Source organism: Eschrichtius robustus, chromosome 8, assembly GCF_028021215.1.
Source record: "Eschrichtius robustus isolate mEscRob2 chromosome 8, mEscRob2.pri, whole genome shotgun sequence".
In the NCBI taxonomy this organism is placed as follows: domain Eukaryota; kingdom Metazoa; phylum Chordata; class Mammalia; order Artiodactyla; family Eschrichtiidae; genus Eschrichtius; species Eschrichtius robustus.
In genome coordinates this window covers 2,729,686-2,750,490 of record NC_090831.1, presented here as the reverse complement: position 1 = coordinate 2,750,490, position 20,805 = coordinate 2,729,686, and the positions used below count along the sequence as shown (strand labels likewise).

The 20,805-nt window shown below is 46.4% G+C and overlaps 1 protein-coding gene across 1 annotated transcript in view; it reads left to right on the top strand.

Annotated features, from left to right (window-relative positions):
* The window catches only part of DDC (dopa decarboxylase), an 81,634-nt gene that overhangs the window by 20,971 nt on the left and 39,858 nt on the right, over nt 1-20,805 (top strand). The window contains exons 3-6 of the mRNA XM_068549869.1: nt 238-351; nt 2,451-2,570; nt 16,626-16,760; nt 18,577-18,720. Coding sequence (XP_068405970.1) covers nt 238-351; nt 2,451-2,570; nt 16,626-16,760; nt 18,577-18,720 — 513 coding nt within the window. The remainder of the gene's footprint in view (nt 1-237; nt 352-2,450; nt 2,571-16,625; nt 16,761-18,576; nt 18,721-20,805) is intronic.

Below are 20,805 nucleotides of genomic sequence, written 5' to 3'. Positions count from 1 at the left end.
GGCGGCTAAAGAGACCTCAAAAATCAGGCCTCTTTTTTTTTTTTGATATAGACTATTTTTTGGAGTACTTTCAGGAAAAACAATCTCGTAACAGGAAGAGATGGGGCCTCGGGGCAGCCCCCTCACTGACATGTGCTCCTGGCCAGGATTTAAAGCAGGGTTGTTCTGAGACCCCCTGGGTCCCCTGCCGGCGGGGCCGGCCTCCCTGGCCCCGAGTGACCGCCGTGTCCCGTACAGGTGACCCACTGGCACAGCCCGTACTTCTTCGCCTACTTCCCCACGGCCAGCTCGTACCCGGCCATGCTCGCAGACATGCTGTGTGGGGCTATCGGCTGCATCGGCTTCTCCTGGGTGAGTGTCGGCAGGGGCGCCCTGGGGGTCCTGCACGGGGACGTGGAGCCGGGACTCAGCCGGCGAGCAGGTGGCGGTGCCCCCGCAGGAGGGAGGTGGGCTCAGCCCTGGAGGGGGGGCCTCATGAGGGCATTCGGGGAAACAGAGGCGGAGTGATGTCCACATGCAAAAGCCGGTTCTGCACAGCGGTGTGTTTAGAGGTACTTGGCTTGCATTCAAACCGCAGCCACGGCCCTGGAGCTTCTGCAGCCCCAGTATGTCTCCCAAGCAAAACAGGGATCTCTGTACAATCTGCAGTTTGAGAAACACTTCTGCCCTTGTCCCATCCCCTCTGTTCTCGGCCACGCCTGCCGTCCTGAGAGAGACCCCAGCCCAGCATAACGGGAAAGAGTCCTGCCTTCCCAAATACAGAGCGCTCGGAAGGAGGGCTGCTTGCTGACTGTGCCCGGGACCCCAGGGCTGCCCACACCCTGGGACTTCTCCCCAGGCCAGGGTCTGCTCTTGGCCTTTTGGGTCCAGAGTGCTTGCCTACTTGCTTGTGCCTTGGGGCCAAGCAGACTCATGACTCCTGCCTGAGGCCTGCAGGAGATGTGGGTTCCTGAACGCATGAGCAGAGTTGCCCGCTGCCCCTGCCCCCAGTTCCCCACCTCCACCCCCCACTGCTCCTCTTTAGCCTGGGGTCTGCAGTTGCTGACGGAGTGGGCCTCGGCGCCCCAAGGAGCAGGGTTGGAGGGTCACCCCTGGGTCCTGCTGCAGTTCTCAGCGGAGAGCAGCCTGGGGCCGCCCTGTGTGGCCTCGGGGACCTTCCTTTGTCTGGGCTGAGCACACCCTCCCCTAAAGGACATTCCTTACATCAGACACCACAGCAGATTCCACTCAGCTCTGCCCCTCCAGAGCCATCCAGGGTGATGATAGCATCTTTCCAACTATGTCTGTTCTTCCCGAGGACAGCCTGATGGTCTGGGGCCTTGGAGGGCTCCCTTGCTGTCTCTAAGGTGTGCTGGCTGAGCCCCGGGTTCTGGACAGCGAGGAAGGCCCCCGTGCCTGGAGCCGGGCTCGGCCAGGATGGAGTGGGACCCTCCGGGTGGGGCTGACCAGCAGTGCACGGGGAGCTGGAGAGCACTCGGACCACCACAGCGAGACCCACATGGACGGGGAGGTCCGTCCACCCTCAGGCGGAGTCTGGGGCCAACCCGCCCCCGCCCGAGCGCAAGGAGAGCCATCCCCAGAGCGTGGGAGGCAGGATCAGAGACCTGCGGGGGCTCCCGGGGCTGCACCTCCTCGACGCAGCCCATCTCACTCCTCTCACTGGGGCTGCAGACCAGGGTCCACCAGTGAGCCTTTCTGGCTCCTTCTGTAAACAGATGGCTGAGTGAGCTCCCTGTGGGCGCCCAGTGCGGCTGGGGAGTAGGTCATCGCGATGGTCAGTGCCCTCCTGCCCAACCATCCTCCCCGAGTCACCATCAAAGAGCATGTGTGACACTTTCTGGGGGCATTTGAACAGCATCTTGGATTGGGAGATTCTAGTCTGGGTGGGATTCAGCGGAAGATTTTCAGCAAGACCTGGGCCCTTGCTATGGCCCCAGCCCCTAGAGGTTTCTGTTGGAGAAGCGTGGGGTGACGTCAGAGTCAGAGGTGACGTCACCAGGGACCCGTGCCTACGGGTGAGGCATGTAGAGACATGCAAACCCCTGCAGGCAGTGACCTTGTACTTCCAGCGGCCGACCTGGGCCCCGGGGACTGTGGCTCCTTCCATGCTTCTCCAGGTGCCGGGGTCGGGGGGCGGAGCAGAAGGTCATGTGTGCCGCTCTCAGCACCAAGTCCCCCCCGTGGTCCTCGGTGATGCCTTGGGGTTGCTGGGGGGAGGAGTCCAGCCTCTGCCGCTGCTGCTCTGGGAAACCTGTGATGGGAGAGCCCACCTTCAAAGGGGTTCCCACCCAGGGATAGGCCTTTTGAAAATGTTGAGAGCTTTCTGCTAAATCGATCCATCAAAGGGAGGGGAGTAAGGAAGCCTCCCTGTTTGTCACTCCGCTGGACCCCAAGCTGGCGGGAAGCTGAGGGCGGCCAGCCTACGGCTCACCCTCGCCTCCCGCCCACAGGCTGCCAGCCCGGCGTGCACAGAGCTGGAAACAGTGATGATGGATTGGCTGGGGAAGATGCTGCAGCTGCCCGGGGTGTTCTTGGCTGGAGAAGCTGGAGAAGGGGGCGGGGTGATCCAGGTAAGGCACAGAGGGCGGGGGCCCCACCTCCGGAGTGCGCGGGCTCCCAGAAGGCGGACAGCAGCAGGTGGGCAAGAGGCCCTTGAGCTTCCTGTGTCCTTGTGTTTCTTCTGGAGAATAAGCAGAGCTGAGCCTCAGGAAAGCTCTGGATCTGGATTTGGATCCCCGAGCCAGGCCCCTCTTTAGGGTGGGCAGAATAGTGGCCATCGTTTGGCTGGTGCATAGCAATAAAAACAACAGTGGAGATTTGCATGGTTCCCCATTGCCCGCCAATGTGCTGGAGCACTTCCCAGGCCTGAACTCACTTAATTCTCACAACGCTATGATTAGGGACCGTGTTAAGATTCCCGTTTTACAGGTGAGGAAACTAAGGCTCAGAGCAGTCAGGGAACTTGCCCATCGGTTCCCAGCTGGTAAGTTCTAGAGCCAGGGTCTGAGCCTACACCCGTGTGACCACCACTCAGGGCCATCCTCAGTGGCAGCTGTGACCATCTGCTGCAGAGGCTACTAGAAACGGCTGCACCTATGGGAACCCACCATTCACCTAAAGATGCTGCCTTTTCTATGTGCTGATTTAATTCATTCTTCACCTGACACGTACCTTTGAGCGCGACTACGTGCCAGAGGGCCCATCAGGGGATAGGACACGTAAAATGACAGTCACAGTGGAACATCTGCGGCACAAATGCCACTAAGGAAACTTGGACTTCTTGGCTTTCTTCTTTTCCAGCAGGGACGAGGGATGCTTCTAAACCCACCGCCCTCCCAGGGAAAGCAACCTTTACTTTTGAGAAAAAGGAATTTCCTTTTTCAGACACCGTCTTCTCTCTGAGAATCTGTCACGGCAGTTGTGATTCTGTCCACTCAACGATGAGAACTGAGGCCCGGATGCCTGAGTGTGAGGTCACCTGCTGGAGTGGCCAAATGTGACAGGATGCGAGCCCCAGCCTCCAGGCCCGAGGCTGCTCAACCGACCAGGGTTTTTAAACTCCCATGTGTTAATTTTCTGACAAACCTATTATCTTAACAGTTCTGTAGGTCAGGAGCCTGATGTGGATCTTACTGGGCTACAATCAGGTTTGACAGCTTGGAAGTTCTGTCCTTGCCTTTTCTAGTTTCTAGAAGTTTGCCGCATTCCTGGGCCATGGCGCCTCCTCCGTCTTCAAGGTGGCTGTGTTCCATCTCTCTGACCCTTCTTTCATGGCCACCTCTCCCTCTGACCACAGATGAGAAAGGTTCTTCATGTTTCAGGATGCATGAGATTAGATCAGGTCCATGCAGATAATCCAAGATAATCCCCCCTCCCCTCCTGTCAAGGTTCTTAAGTTAATCACATTGACAAGGTCCCTCTTCCTTGTAAGGTAGAGAGTCACAGCTTCCAGGATGAAAGCATGACATCTTTGGGAGGCCTTATTCTCCCAAACACAGCCAGTACGGCTCAGGGTCAGGGAGGGAGTCTTCCTCTACCCCAACAGATTCAGATTCAACAAGTCTTAGGTGGGCCAAGGAATTAGCATTCTAGCCTGCATGTCAGGTGATTCTGATGCAGAGATGCTGACATGCACTTTGATAAATAAGCCTTGTGCTGTGACCCATGGCTGAGTTCTCTGTGACCCACGGCCTATTTACTCTCTCAAAGTAAATCTTTTGTCAGACCTCTTTCTTATGTTTATGGTGGGATGCCTGAGGTGATGATGGGTAGTGACACGTCAGCATAGGGCAGGTGTTAGTGGTAGACAGGTTTTTCGTAAGGGGTATGACATAGGTTGGTTCAGTTGGAGTCCTGACTAGCGTGCTTGGATTCATAAAAACGATGGTCAGGAGAAGGGTTTTGATAATGAAGTTGGCTGTGCATCATTCTGGCACGTAGGGATTATGGAATGCTCCCAGGATTAGGATGGCTGTGAAGATGTTTATGATGATGATATTGGCAGATTCTCTAGGAAAAACAGGGCAAATGGGCCTGCTGCATGGTCCCCGCTGAAGCTGGAGAAGAATTCTCCCTCTGTCAGATCGATTGGGGCCCGGTGGTTTCTGCCAGCGTGGAGATAAATCACATCATGGCTCCAGGTCGGGCTGGGGAGATCAGTCACAGATGCTCTTGTGTAATGATTATGCTTGAGAGCATCACCGATCCGTTTATTAGGAGGACTGATAAGAGGGTAACTGCTGTGTCACCTCATATGAATCAGCCCCACTCCCTCTGTCCCCTCCTACCTCACCTCTTTGGTTACAGCACTTTCCCTCCTCCATCAGCGATTCTGAGTGGGGCTCATGAAAATGAAGCATTAGCCATGGGTAAGCAAAGTTTCCATACGATGCTGTGAACGGGACCTAGACGCAGCGGCAACAATGATTTTTCTCACAACTGCAAACATTTCAGCCACCCTGGACGGTTTTCTGCTGGTCAGAGGCGATGCAGCCTGGGCAACCTTGGAAAAACCACACACAAAGATTTGAGTTCTCCGCTGCTTCCAGCTTTAGGGAGGGGACTGCTGTGCGTGGCCCCCATCCACGCCCCCGCCCCCACCCCCCGTCAGTCAGCTGCGTCTCATCTCGCAGTGGGGAGGGGATCCAGTCCCCAGCACATGGGTCCTGATGCTCTGGGGCTCCACTGCCAATGGAGAGCAGAGCCCGGCTGTGGACAGAACAGGAAGTGGCCATAGTAAGAGCAAGAGAGGGGCTGTGACGGGGGCCTTGGTGTTGAATTCTATTCGACTCAGTTCCGGGCCTGGGGGTGATCTGGATAGTTCACGACAACCTGGACCCTTGCAGTAAACTTACTTTTTCTTTGTAATTCCACGCATTTTGCCAAGATCTACTTTTTCCATTTGTGCTGTTCATCTTGACCCAAGCCCCCAGTATCTGGGAAGCCCTGTTAATCCGAGACTCAGCTTTTCCCTCACCTGGGGATATTTTAGTCATTGCCTCTGGGCCACTTCACTCTGTTTTTCAGGAACTTCCATTTTTCACGGATTGGGTACCTCTTCCATAATTTCTAGCTTTCTTTTGTCATTTTCTTTTTTGTCATTTTCTCTTCTGTATTTTTTGGGGACTTTCTCATGTTTTTTTCTACATTATCATCTCCATTTTCCACACTGCCAATTGATTGCCTTCAATGTCAATTTTCGTTCCGTTATTCCACTTAAAATTATCATCCCCTTTCTACCTATGAAAACTAGACATCCATTAGAAAAATGGAAGAGATGCAGAAACATTTAGGGGAAGCTTCCTCCCAGTGTTATTTTAATACCTATGTGTTTGTGTGTGTGTGTGTGTGTGTGTACATATATGTGTACATAATATAAACAAAACTGGGATAATGCAACACATCATACAGATTTTCTGCGTGGTGTTTTACTTACTATTTTATTGTGAGCATTTCCCATTGTTTAAATAGTCTTTGAGAATATTATTAGTGCATGATTTTCTATGATGTGTCACAATTTATATAAATAGGAGATACAGTATATATATTGTGTCACATCTTTCATTCTTATAAATCATATTTCAAAGGACACCCTTTAGGATGAAGGTTAACAATCTCCTAAGAAGTTCCTCAGCTTTCGTCTGGGGCTACCCTGGTTGAGTCCATATTCACCACACATGCTCCACCAAAAATCAAAACCAAACAAAAATAAAAAGTTTTTCTGGGTCACTGGAGATTATATAAAATAATTTCACATTCAATTCTTTTCAGCAGCCCAAGTTGATTCCTCTAGTTTGATACTTCTCAAAAATCTTAACAACTACCCCGTCAATCAAAGTGTGTGTATTCTAATAATAGCTACTTTGTATTGCACACCCACTCTGAGCTAGGCTGTGTTTTAGCTTTATTTCTTGTGTTTAATGTGCTCATTTTTCAACCTCCAAATATTTATCAGGCTTGATTGGATTATCAACAACCTTTTTCATAGATGAGGAAACCGAGGCCCAGGAACATCACGCATGGGACCCAAGGGCACGAGCTATTTAGAGGCAAGGCTGGTGCACATGTTAGCTGGACCCACGAGTGTTCCACCAGCCTGTCCCTGACCCTTTGCTTGGGTGAGTGTGCAGAGGTGGGCATGCTGCCATGGGCTCCATCTTTAAATTATCTTTTCTTTGAAAGACAATCCCATTTTCCAGAAACAGCAGAAGCCCCGGCATTTGGTTATAGGAATAATTCTGACATCACTCAGCCCAGGATTCAGTTCAATCCCCCTTGGAACCCACCCACCCAGTATGAGGCAGGAATCCCGCCCTTCCCACTGACAAGGCTGATTGTCTGTAATTTGCGAGGTCCTGGAGCGCCTGAGCCTGTTGACAGCCGGGGGGCCTGGATGAGGGGATGCGGAGGGCGGGGGGTGGGGGGACCCTCAGAGGCATAATCACAGCTGCTGGGCGTCGGCACCGTGACGGGCGTCTGCATCAAACGGCAAATCATCCTTTGATCTGGACAAACGGGGCCATGAAAATGGTCTCTTAATTGGGTTTGAAAGCTCTCTTGGAAGAAAAGCCCATTTCCCACCGTGTATGGGGTGACACTTGAAAACCCAGAAGATGAAAGGACATTTCTGCTCCCAGCATTCACAGCCGAGCGGCCGCGCTCACCGCATTTCTTTCTGCCTCTTAGCGGCTTTGCCATGGCAACCTTTGTCTGAGGCAGGAAAGCAAAGGTATCATTAGTGCTCTGCTCCTACCTCGGCCCAGATCTGCTTCCAGCAGAGGCCTGGAGACCCGCTCATTCTCCTGTCCCGGTCACCAAGCCACACTGGCCGCCCCGAGCCATGACACTTATGGATGCCTGGCTGACAGTTATTTCACTGGGCAATTTTTTGTTTGTTTGTTTCGAGTTTTATTTTCAATTCTTCTTGTCAACACATCTCCTTAATGCTGACTATATTTAGTGAAACTTCCTTTAGAAGTGTGTAATGACCCTTTCAGCTATAATTATCCCTGTTAATATTTTTTTTAAAATATTTTTTAATTCCACATATATGTGGTACCATGCGGTATTTGTTTTGCTCTGTCTAGCTTATTTCACTTAGCATAATGCCCTCTAGGTTTATGCATGTTCCAGGTTTATCCATGACAAGGTTTCCTCTTTTTTTGTTAAGGCTGAAAAATATATATGAATATATATATATATATATATATATATATATATATATATATATATATATATATCTCACATTTTCTTTACTCTTTTTTTTATTTTTAAATTTTTATTGGAGTATAGTTGATTTACACTGTTATGGTAGTTTCTGCTGTACAGCAAAGTGAATCAGTTATACATACACCTATATCCACTCTTTTTTAGATTCTTTTCCCATATAGGTTATCACAGAGTACTGAGTAGAGTTTATTTACAGTAGGTCCTTATCAGTTATCTATTTTATGTATACTAGTGTGTATGTGTTAATCCCAATCTCCCAGTTTATCCCTCCCTCCCTTCCCCCGCCTTGTAACCATAAGTTTGTTTTCTACCTCTGTGACTCTATTTCTGTTTTGTAAGTAAGTTCATTTGTACCTTCTTTTTTTGGATTCCACATATAAGTGATCATTGGGAATTTTTTTGAAAAAGCACTTTTTGTTGCCTGGAGAAGGGGAGTTTTCTTTCAAGACATGGACAGAGCCCAGAGGAAAACCCACAATGAACTGCCGTGGAGATCCAAGCCTTTCCTTAGAGTGTGGTTCAAAGGAGCATGGACACTGGGGGGGTGATGAGAGATCCAAGCCTTCAGACAGAGGGTGGCATTGAGGGGGAGCTGCACTCACACAGGAGTCGGTGGGGGTGGCGGGTGTCGAGGATTCCCCTCCCTGGAGCCATGCCTTTCAATGAGCTTTGCACGTCCCACTTCCAGGGAGAATGAAGGAGACAGTGGATAGGCCCTGACACACAAGATGGGGACACAGGAGGAAAGCAACCACGCGGGGGGATGTGTGAGGTCCAGTGCCTGCCCTCGGGGAGCTCGGATCTCCTGCCATAGCTGCTTTAGCTTTGTCAGCTGTTTCTTTAACTGGATCTAAAACTGCACGGTCTAAATCCGTATCTAAAATCATTACCAGTGAAAATGCGACCTGAAGAAAATGTAAAACCTATTTTAGAGGCTGAATTGAGAAGACTACATATGTGTATATATGAGCTCATGCATTAGAGCTACACAGCTGTACAGAACTGTGAGTGAATGCCTTTATCTTCCTGAAGGATATAAGTTGGCTTAAAAGAAAAAGTAAAATCATCGAAACAGTACAAATAAATAAATAAATAAATAAATAATAGGAAATCAGGATCAATGAAAGGGGGAGAAAATATTACCAAGAGAGGTTAACCTCTTTATTTTATTGTATATTTCTCTGTAAAACTCTAAAATCTTTTTTTTAATAGATCTTTATTGGAGTATAATTGCTTCACAACACTGTGTTAGTTTCTGTTGTACAACAAAGTGACTCAGCCATATGGATACATATGTCCCCATATCCCCTCCCTCTTGAGCCTCCCTCCATCCTCCCTATCCCACCCCTCTAGGTCATCGCAAAGCACCGAGCTGATCTCTCTGTGCTATGTGGTTGCTTCCCACTAGCTATTTTACATTCGGTAGTGTATGTATGTCGATGCTACTCTCACTTCACCTCAGCTTCTGTCTCTCCCCGCAGCCGTGTCCTCAAGTCCATTCTCTATGTCTACATCTTTATTCCTGCCCTGCCACTAGGTTCATCAGTACTATTTTTTTTTTTTAGATTCCATATATATGTGTTAGCATTCGGTATTTGTTTTTCTCTTTCTGACTTACTTCACTCTGTATAACAGAACCTAGGTCCATCCACCTCACTACAAATAACTCAATTTCGTTCCTTTTTATGGCTGAGTAATATTCCATTGTATATATGTGCCACATCTTCTGTATCCATTCATCTGTCGATGGACACTTAGGTTGCTTCCATGACCTGGCTATTGTAAATAGTGCTGCAATGAACATTGTGGTACATGACTCTTTTTGAATTATGGTTTCCTCAGGGTGTATGCCCAGTAGTGGTATTGCTGGGTCATATGGTAGTTCTATTTTTAGTTTTTTAAGGAACCTCCATACTGTTCTCCATAGTGATTGTATCAATTTACATTCCTACCAACAATGCAAGAAGGTTCCCTTTTCTCCACACCCTCTCCAGCATTTACTGTTTGTAGATTTTTTGATAATGGCCATTCTGACCTGTGTGAGGTGATACCTCATTGTACTTTTGACTTGCATTTCTCTAATGATTAGTGATGTTGAGCATCCTTTCATGTGTTCGTTGGCAATCTGTATATCTTCTTTGGAGAAATGTCTATTTAGGTCTTCTGCCCATTTTTGGATTGGGTTGTTAGCTTTTTTTAATATTGAGCTGCATGAACTGTTTATATATTTTGGAGATTAATCCTCTCTCCATTTTTTCATTTGAAGATATTTTCTCCCATTCTGAGGGTTGTCTTTTCATCTTGTTTATGGTTATCTTTGCTGTGCAAAAGCTTTTAAGTTTAATTAGGTCACATTTGTTTATTTTTGTTTTTATTTCCATTACTCTAAGAGGTGGGTCAAAAAAGATCTTGCTGTGGTTTATGTCAGAGTGTTTTTCCTATGTTTTCCTCTAAGAGTTTTATAGTGTCTCGTCTTACATTTAGGTCTTTAGTCCATTTTGAATTTATTTTTGTGTATGGTGTTAGGTAGTGTTCTAATTTCATTTTTTTACATGTAGCTGTCCAGTTTTCCGAGCACCACTTATTAAAGAGGCTGTCTTTTCTCCATTGTATGTTCTTGCCTCCTTTGTCATAAATTGGGTGACCATATGTGTGTGGGTTTATCTCTGGGCTTTCTATCCTGTACCATTGATCTATAGTTCTGTTTTTGTGCCAGTACCATACTGTCTTGATTATTGTACATTTGTAGTATAGTTTGAAGTCGGGGAGCCTGATTCCTCCAGCTCCGTCTTTCTTTCTCAATATTGCTTTGGCTATTTGGGGTCTATTGTGTTTCCATACAAATTGTAAAATTTTTGTTCTAATTCTGTGAAGAATGCCACTGGTAGTTTGATAGGGATTGCACTGAATCTGTAGATTGCTTTGGGTAGTATAGTCATTTTCACAATACTGATTCTTCCAATCCAAGAGCATGGTATATTTCTCCATCTGTTTATGTCATCTTTGATTTCTTTCATCGATGTTTTATAGTTTTCTGAGTACAAGTCTTTTGCCTCCTTAGGTAGATTTATTCCTGGGTATTTTATCCTTTTTGTTGCAATGGTAAATGGGAGTGTTTCCGTAATTTCTCTTTCAGATTTGTCATTGTTAGTTGTTATAGGAATGCCAGAGATTTCTGTGCATTAATTTTGTATCTTGCAACCTTACCAAATTCATTGGTTAGTTCTAGGTGTTTTCTGGTGGCATCTTTAGGATTGCCGATGTATAGTATCATGTCATCTGCAAACAGTGACAGTTTTACTTCTTCTTTTCCAATTTGTATTCCTTTTATTTCTTTTTCTTCTCTGATTGCTGTGGTTAGGACTTGCAAAACTATGTTGAATAAGAGTGGTTAGAGTGGACATCCTTGTCTTGTTCCTGATCTTAGTGGAAATACTTTCAACTTTTCACCATGAGTATGATGTTGGCTGTGGGTTTGTCATATATGGCCTTTATTATGTTGAGCTATGTTCCCTCTATGCCCATTTTCTGGAGAGTTTTTTTCATAAATGGGTGTTGAATTTTGTCGAAAGCTTTTTCTGCATCTATTGAGATGATCATATGGTTTTTATTCCTTACTTTGTTAATATGGTGTATCACACTGATTGATTTGCATATACTGAAGAATCCTTGCATCTCTGCGATAAATCCCACTTGATCATCCTGTGTGATCCTTTTAATACGTTGTTGGATTCTGTTTGCTGATATTTTGTTCAGTGTTTTCGCATCTTTCTTCATCAGTGATATTGGTCTATAATTTTCTTTTTTTGTGATATCTTTTTCTGGTTTTGGTATCAGGGTGATTGTGGCATCATAGAATGAATTTGGGAGTGTTCCCCCCTCTGCAATTTTGGGAAGAGCTTGAGAAGGATCTGTGTTAGCTCCTCTCTAAATATTTGATAGAAGTTGCCTGTGAAGCCATCTGGTCCTGGACTTTTGTTTGTTGGAATATTTTTAATTACAGTTTTAATTTCATTACTTGTGATAGATCTGTTTATCTTTTCTAATTCTTCCTGGTTCAGTCTTGGAAAATTGTACCTTTCCAAGAATTTGTGCATTTCTTTGTGGTTGTCCATTTTATTGACATATAGTTGTTTGTAGTAGTCTCTTATAATCCTTTGTATTTCTGCAGTGTCAGTTGTGATTTCTCCTTTTTCATTTCTACTTTTATTGATTTGTGTCATCTCCCTTTTTTTCTTGATGAGTCTGGCTAAGGGTTTATCAATTTTGTTTATCTTCTCAAAGAACCAGCTTTTAGTTTTATTGATCTTTGCTATTGTTTTCTTCGTTTCTATTTCATTTACTTCTGCTCTGATCTTTATGATTTCTTTCCTTCTACTGACTTTGGGTTTTCTTTGTGCTTCTTTCTCTAGTTGCTTTAGGTGTAGACCCTACACCTAAAGCAAGTAGAGGTTGTTTATTTGCGAGTTTTCTTGTTTCTAGAGGTGAGATTGAATTGATATAAACTTGTCTCTTAGAACTGCTTTTGCTGCGTCCCATAGGTTTTGGGTCCTTGTGTTTTCATTGTCATTTGTTTCTAAGTATTTTTAATTTCTTCTTTGATTTCTTCAGTGATCTCTCAGTTACTTAGTAGCTCACTGTTTGGCTTCCATGTATTTGTGGTTTTTACAATTTTTTTTCTTGTGATCGATTTCCAATCTCATAGCACTGTGGTCAGAAAAGATGCTTGATATGATTTCAATTTTCTTAAATTTTCCGAGGCTTGATTTGTGACCCAAGATGTGATCTATTCTGGAGAATGTTCCCTGTGCACTTGAGAAGAACGTGTATTCTGCCACTTTATGTGCAATGTTCTATAAATATCAATTGAATCTATCTGGTCTATTGTGTCATTTAAAGCTTGTGTTTCCTTATTTATTTTCTGTTTGGATGATCTGTCCATTGGTGTAAGTGGGGTGTTAAAGTCCCCTACTATTATTGTGTTACTGTTGATTTCCCCTTTCATGGTTGTTAGCATTTGCCTTATGTATTGAGGTGCTCCTATGTTGGGTCCATAAACATTTATAATTGTTATAGCATCTTCTTGGATTGATCTCTTGATCATTATGTAGTGTCCTTCCTTATCTCTTGTAACTGTCTTCATTTTAAAGTCTATTTTATCTGATACGAGTATTGCTACTCCAGTTTTCTTTTGATTTCCATTTGCATGGAACATCTTGTTCCATCCCCTCACTTTCAGTCTGTATGTGTCCCTAGGTCTGAAGTGGGTCTCTTGTAGACAGCATATATAGTCTTGTTTTTTTATCCATTCAGCCAGTCTGTGTCTTTTGGTTGGGGCATTTAATCCATTTACATTCAAGGTTACTATTGATATGTATGTTCCTATTACGATTTTCTTAATTGTTTTGGGTTTGTTTTTGTGGGTCTTTTTCTTCTCTTGTGTTTTCTGCCCAGAGAAGTTTCTTTAGCATTTGCTGTAAAGCTGGTTTGGTGGTGCTGAATTCTCTTAGCTTTTGCTTGTCTGTAATGCTTTTGATTTCTCCGTCGAATCTGAATGAGATACTTGCTCGGTACAGTAATCTTGGTTGTAGGTTTTTCTCTTTCATCACTTTAAGTATATCCTGCCACTCCCTTCTGGCCTGCAGACTTTCTGCTGAAAAATCAGCTGATAACCTTATAGGGATTCCTTTGTGTGTTATTTTTTGTTTTTCCCTTCCTGCTTTTACTATTTTTTCTTTGAATTTAATTTTTGTTAGTTTGATTAATATGTGTCTTTGTGTGTTTCTCCAAGGGTTTATCCTGTATGGGACCCTCTGTGCTTCCAGGACTTGGGTGACTATTTCCTTTCCCATGTTAGGGAAGTTTTCCACTATAATACTTCAAATATTTTCTCAGACCCTTTTTTTTTCTCTTCTTCTTCTGGGACCTCTATAATTTGAATGTTGGTGCATTTTGTATTGTCCGAGAGGTCTCTGAGATTGTCTTCAATTTTTTTCATTCTTTTTTCTTTATTCTGCTCCTTGGAAGTTATTTCCGCCATTTTGTCTTCCAGCTCACTTATTCGTTCTTCTGCCTCAGTTATTCTTTTATTGATTCCTTCTAGTGTATTTTTTCATTTCAGTTATTGTGTTGTTCATCTCTGTTTGTTTGTTCTTTAGTTCTTCTAGATCTTTTTAAACATTTCTTGTATTTTCTGAATCCGTGCCTCCATTCTATTTCTGAGATTCTGGATCATCTTTACTATCATTACTCTGAATTCTTTTTCAGGTAGATTGCCTATTTCATCTTCATTTTTTTGGTCTTGTAGGTTTTTACCTTGCTCCTTCATCTGTGACATATTTTTTTTCTGTCTCATTTTTTTTTTTTTCCTTATTTTTATGAGTGGGGTTGTGTTCCTGTCTTACTGGTTGTTTGGCCTGAGGCTTCCAACACTGAATTTTGTAGGCTGTTGGGTAGAGCTGGGTCTTGGTGCTGAGATGAGAACCTCTTGGAGACTGCACTCTGATGGGGTCTGAGGTTCTCTTTTAGTCCAGTGGTTTGGACTAGGAGCTTCCACCACAGGAGCTTCAGCCCGACCCCTGGCTCGTGAACCAAGATCCCACAAGCTGTGCAAGGGTGGCCAAAAAAAAAAGAAAAAAAGAGAGAGGAGAATGATAACAAAGTAAAACATAAAATTAGACTAGGAAACTAACAGGTATGTTAGAAAAAAATAAAAATAAAAATATAGATGAAACAACAACTGAAGGTAAAACAGAACCATAGTAGTAAAAAAAGAGGAGAATAAAAGGTGGAAAAGGCCTTGGCTGTGGAGGGTGGGGCCTATGCTTAGGACCCACAGGGCTGGAAAAGGCTGGGGGGATGGGGGCTTAGGCTCAACAGAACAGAAGGGGCCCAGGCCTGCCTCCAGCCTCTGCTCTCAGAGGGCGGGGGACCCCACCTGGGAGCCCAGCAGGCTTCCTGGTTCGAGTGGACATGGCAATCACCCTCCGCTCCTGCTCCTCTGGTCCTGGAGGGCCCCTCCCGTCTGCCTCTCCTGATCTCCCTGGCCTCCCTCCTATGCCCCCAGGACCCACATGGCCTGGAGGGGGCTTTGGAGGGTGGGGGACCAGCCTGGGAGCTCAGCAGGCTCCCTGAGCCTGAGTGGGCGGGGCAAACGCCCTCGGCTCCTCTCCCCCTCCTCCCGGTGGCCCCTCCCACCTGCCTCTCCTGTTCTCTCCTGGCCTCCCTCCTACGTCCCCAGGACCAATCCAGCCCGGAGGGGACCTCTGAGGGTGTAGGACCTGGTCCAAGAGCCAAGCAGACTTCCCCGGCCGATTGGGCAGGAAAAAAGCTGGGTGCACTCCCCCCTGATCTGAGCCCCCCGAGGGTCCCTCCAGGCATGGGAACCCCTCCCCGCCTCAGCCACCCCTCAGGGGCAGTGGTCCTGTCCAGCCTCCACTTCTCCTCCCCCCTCAGTCCCCCCACGTCCTACTGGTTCCCTTGGGGGTTCTGCCCGTCTCCTTGGGCATCGGGGTCTCCCACCAGCGTCCAGCAGCCACCCTAGTTGTGGGGAGACGTAAACTCTGTGTCTTCCCACACCGCCATCTTGACTCCGCCCCCCCTGAAATCTTATAAATCTTCTCATAGTCAACAAAACTCTACCTTTAAAATTTTTTCTTTCTGATGGTAATACTGTTCAGCTCCTGGTTTCTTCCAGGATTTACTACAATTCCGTGATCATGAGCAGGGGGAACAGGAAAGTTGATTATAAATGTGGGGAGGTTGCCACCGGGCAGATGTGGGCTCACTCCTAACCATGCCACTCCCTAGCTGCTGATTTGGGGCAAGTTACCCTCTCTGAGCATAGGTTTCCCACCCTAAGATGATAAAATTTAAAAATGGGATTATTTTGCAAATTAGATGGGCTAACACGATGGGTGCAGAATCCATATTCTCTTTCACCTCCTCTCACCCTCAGAAGAATCAATTTTGCATCCTTCTTGACTACTTTGCCAAAGTAAGTTGTCGACATTCGTTGTGTTAGCTTGCTAAGGCTACCACAACAAACAACCACAGACGGGGCAGCTTAAACAACAGACATTGATTGTCTCACAGTCCGGAGGCTGGACGTCTGAGGTCAAGGTGGCAACAGGGCTGGTTTCCCGGAGGCCACTGCCCTTGGCTGGCCGGCGGGCATCTCCTCCCTGTGTCCTCATGCGGCCTCTCCTGTGTGTGTGTGTGTGTGTGTGTGTGCGGCCTCAGCTCCTCTTCTTACAAGGACATCAGCCAGGCTGGATCAGGGGCCCTCTAAAGGGCTCATTTTAACTTAGTGATCCCTTTACAGGTCTTGTCTCCAAATATGGTCATGTCCTGAGGTACTAGGAGTTAGGGCTTCAACGTATGAAATCTGGGGGGACACACTTCAGCCCGTACCATTAGTGACTGAGGAAAATCCTGCAAGGCAATTTTTGAGTCTCAAAGAAGAGGAATCCCATTTATAGAAACATACAGATTTATCTGTCCAAGTTGCTGTGCACACAAAGCTGGGCTGAGAGCTGTGCCCTGGGCCCCATCTCCTCCTCCTCTGGGGCAAATGGACCAGCACCTCCTGGCTAGACCAGGAGGTGTCCGTGGGAAAGTGCCTGTGAAGTGGGCCCGGTGACGCCTGGCACGCGCTGAGCACTCAGACATGCTGGAGGTTACCTTATGAAAAACAGACAAAGCAACGTTGAATTGATAATAAGAGCTGCAGTGGCAGTCACAGGTGTGCAGCCTTTTCCCGTTGAAAGGAGAGTGAACTTGGCAGTTTCAGATGCATCTTTTAAGAAAATATGGGGACCCAAAATTGCATCTCCCAAGTTTAGAGATGATTCCCTGGCTGCACTTGGAAGCTCATTTCGACCTTTTCTTTGATTTAGGGAAGTGCCAGTGAAGCCACCCTGGTGGCCCTGCTGGCCGCTCGGACCAAAGTGACACGATGCCTGCAGGCTGCCTCCCCGGGGCTGACACAGGCCACCATCATGGAGAAGCTGGTGGCCTACGCATCTGACCAGGTGGGTGTGGTTGCCCGGAGCCACATCGAGCCTCACAGAGCAGAATGGTTAGTGTGGAATCAAGTCAAAACCCAACCAAGCCGTGCAGCGTCATTTCCAATCCAAGAACAGTTCCCCAGGGAGACCTGTGCTAAAGACAAGGTGTGGGCTGCAGGTGGGAACTTAGTAGATCAAGTTGAAAAGAACATAAATGTACCATGAGGTCACCGTGACCCCACTTGCACCTGCTCGTGTTGAGGTCATCTGGCTGCCTTCAGAGCAGGGCTGTGGAGACACATGTGTGACGTGGGCTCAGAGACCTGGGCTCACATCCCAGCTCTGCTATTTTAAATTCTGTGTTCTCAGGCTCATCACATCAGTTCTCTGAGCCATTATTTTTAACCATCAAACAGGGACAAAAGCTCCTGTCCCCTGATACTGCTGCTCTGCCAGCTTGTGGCTAAACTAAGGTGAAGGATACAGATGTGCTTTGTAAGGTTTAGAGAACTCTGCAAATAGGGGCATCTAGCATATGGTCAATTCCAGTGAGCAGCCCACTTAAAAAGGTTAAAAACAAAAACAAAACTGAATTGTGTGAGAAGGAACAGGAGGAAAGAGCATTGAGCAGTAGCTCCATGAGTGAAAGTGTAGTCAAGAGGGCACCGAAAAATGGTACCACTGAAGGATTCCATTCCACAAGGAATAGCTGATTTAGCTCTGCTGACATAATATTTGTAATGAATTTCTTAAGCCAGGCATTTCAACTGTGACAACTTTGTTCTAGTTAATAAATACATGTAGCCTGAAATCAACACAACACCCATATTTTGATGCTTAATCAGGAGTACTGTCTCTCTCTGTGTGTACTATAACTCTAGGCACTAGAGCTCCCTGCACATGAAGAAAACTATTCACTTCTATTTCTATCTCCCTGGTTTCCCAGAAAGACACGAGGAGACTTGAAAAAAATGCACGTGTAGGTGCTCAGTGAATCTAGGCTGAGATAAGTTGCTATGAGTGTTAGGGTGTAGCCTTTCCCAGTAGGGTTTCCATGAGGGAATTTCGCCCTACAGAAGTGATTTGTGATGCTTCTGGATTCTCCCAAGGATGGTGCATGGCTAGTACCATCCTAGGTGATGGCAGTCAGGTGGGTTCCTTACATCCATCGGACGGCCATGGGCTCTAGGATGCAATTCTTCTGCAGCTCTCAGGCAGGTTCCCTGGGAGCAGGGCCTGATGCGGGGCTTTAGGGGTTCACCGTTTATTGAGCGGCGCTCTCCGGGGAATCCTGTAGGAGTTAGGGAAGCAGAATGGGCAGCGAGGGAGCAAGCAAGGATGTGGCTTCTGAGACGGTCGCCGCCTGTCACCTCCTCCCGAATGGAATCTACACTTCAGGAGAGCCTTAGCCCCCGGGAGCACGGGGTCAAGGTGCTGGTTGTAAATTAATAACCTGACCACCTCACTCCTCATCTGAGGTTAAAGAGGACACACAAACCACGAGGAGAACTACTTCTGAGAATTGTCGTACGTTTCACAGACGATTTTAGAGCCTCAGAGGAAAAGAGTAGGAACCGGAGCTTATTAAGTGCCCTTATTAAGGACACATCATTACGTGTCATTATCCCAACTATGCTTTCAAATGGGCATTCACCGCTTCACTGGAATTCAAACCAATGGATGCAAACGCCCCGGTACTGCCGAGCACTTCTCGCTCTCAGAGTCTGAATCATTAAACTGGGGAGCGGATTCCTCAGGACCTGAAGCAGCTCCAGGCTGGAAGGCGGGGGGCAGGAGGGCTGTGAACTACTGCAGACTCTACCCCCGCGCTCTCTTGCAGGCACATTCCTCCGTGGAAAGAGCTGGCTTGATTGGTGGAGTGAAATTAAAAGCGATCCCCTCCGATGGCAAGTTTGCCATGCGAGCTTCTGCCCTGCAGGAGGCCCTGGAGAGAGACAAGGCCGCCGGCCTGATTCCATTCTTCGTGAGTTCGCGTGGCTGCACGGGGGTGTCTGGGCCCTGCAGGGGTGGGCCCGCGGTGGCAGGGCCACTTTCCAGGCTGCCGCGGTGGTCACAGACCAGGTGGTACTCAGGTCAGCCCGCCTCTCCTTGAGGGTGGCTGGAGCAAAACTCCATTTATTTTTCCTTCCACTTGTGTGAATCTCAGAAATGAGTAACACCAGAGAGCCCAGCCTGGAGAATGCTGCTAAGCTGAGAAGTCTTGCTTCTGCTTCCTGTTAAAAATGACACCATAGCGTGGCCCCTTGACGTGGTAGATGCATGGCAGACATCCGAGTGAGCCGAATTAAAAATAAAACACACTTTCCACCTAGATTGGTGTCCTCAGTAGATACTAAGAGGCATCATCTGCGAGAGGTGTGCTGCAAGCAAGCGGTGACTAATTAAAATACAAATAAATAGGATATAATTAAAATATCTAACTAGCCAAATAGCAGCTAGTTTTCTTGTGCACGGGTGGGCTTTTCCCAGTGGGGAAGAAACAGTTGCTGTTACAACTGGAGGCTGGGAGCTGTCATGCCTGGTGTGGTCATGGTATCAGCCGGTGACTGGACTGGGACGTCAGGTGTGATGGCAGCTGAAAGGCTGTGATTGTGGCACTAGCCCCGTGAGGTCATCTGGCTGCACTTTGGGGTCATCTGGGGAGCTATAAAGAATGCTGATGCCCAGACCCCGCTCCAACCTCTCTGGGGATGGGACCAGGCATTGGAGATGCTTCACAGCAACTTCCAGATTCTCCTGTGTACCCAGGATTCCATGCTCTGAGGCACACCTGCCAGTATCTGGGTATTTCCTAGTTGTAGAGCAGTCTAGGTTCAACAGACTCTAGGGGCCATGCAATAATAACTTGCACTACTTTTTAAGAGTTAATCTTTGAGACAAGCTTTTTTATCCAAAAAATTGTTTTGATCAATTCAAATTTAGCGCCATTTATTGAATATCTAACATGTAGGCTGGGAGAGGCACAGAGGGTATGATTTTATACACAATCTGATCCTGATTCGAGGAATTCCCAGAGGAATCAGGAGCATAAACAAATAATTGTAGAGACATCAACAAGATTCAGACTGTTGAGTTTTAAGATTTCTTTATATATTTTGGATACCAGTGAGGTATCATTCCAAGAGGTATGATTTGAAAATGTTTTTTCCAAGTCAGTGACCTGTCTTTCCATTCTCTGAAGTATCTATCACAAAGAATAAGTTTTCATTTTTAATGAAGTCCATCTCATCAATTTTTTTTTCATGGAATATGTCATTGGTACCTAAAAACTCATCACAAAACCCAAGATGTTCTAGATCTTCTCCAATGTTATCTTCTAGGAGTTTTATAGTTTTACATTTTACATTTAGGTTTCTGATCCATTTTGCTCTGGTTTCTGTACAAGGTGTAATGTCTGTGTCCAAATCCATTTTTTTTTGCATGTGGATGTCCAGTTGTTCTAGCACAATTTGCTGAAAAGACTATCCTCTCCCCATTAAACTGCCTTTGCTCCTTTGTCAAAGATCAGGTGACCACATTTGTGTGTGTCTATTTCTGGGCTCTTTATTCTGTTCCATTGATCTGTTTGTCTATTCTTTCCCCAATTTTACACTGCCTTGAATTGCGGTAGCTTTATAGTAAGACTTGAAGTTGGGTAGTGTCAGTTCTCTGACTTTGTTCTTCTCCCTCAGTGTTGCGCTGGGTAGGGAATTCCCTGGTGGTCCAGTGGTTAGAACTCGGCACTTTCACTGCCAGGGCCCAGGGCTCGGTTCAACCCCTGGTTGGGGAACTAAGATCCCGCAAGCCGCGCGGTAAAAAATATACATATATATTGTGTTGGATATTCTGCGTCTTTTGCTTCTCTTTATAAACTTTAGACTTGGTTTGTCAATAGCCATAACATGATTGCCTGGAATTTTGAAAGGAAATTTATAGATCAAGTTAGGAAGTACCGAAATCTTGACAATACTGAATCTTCCTATCCATGTATATGGAATATTTGTCCATTTATTTAGATTTTTTTTTTACTTCTTTCCTCAGAGTTTTATAGTTTTTCTCATATAGATCT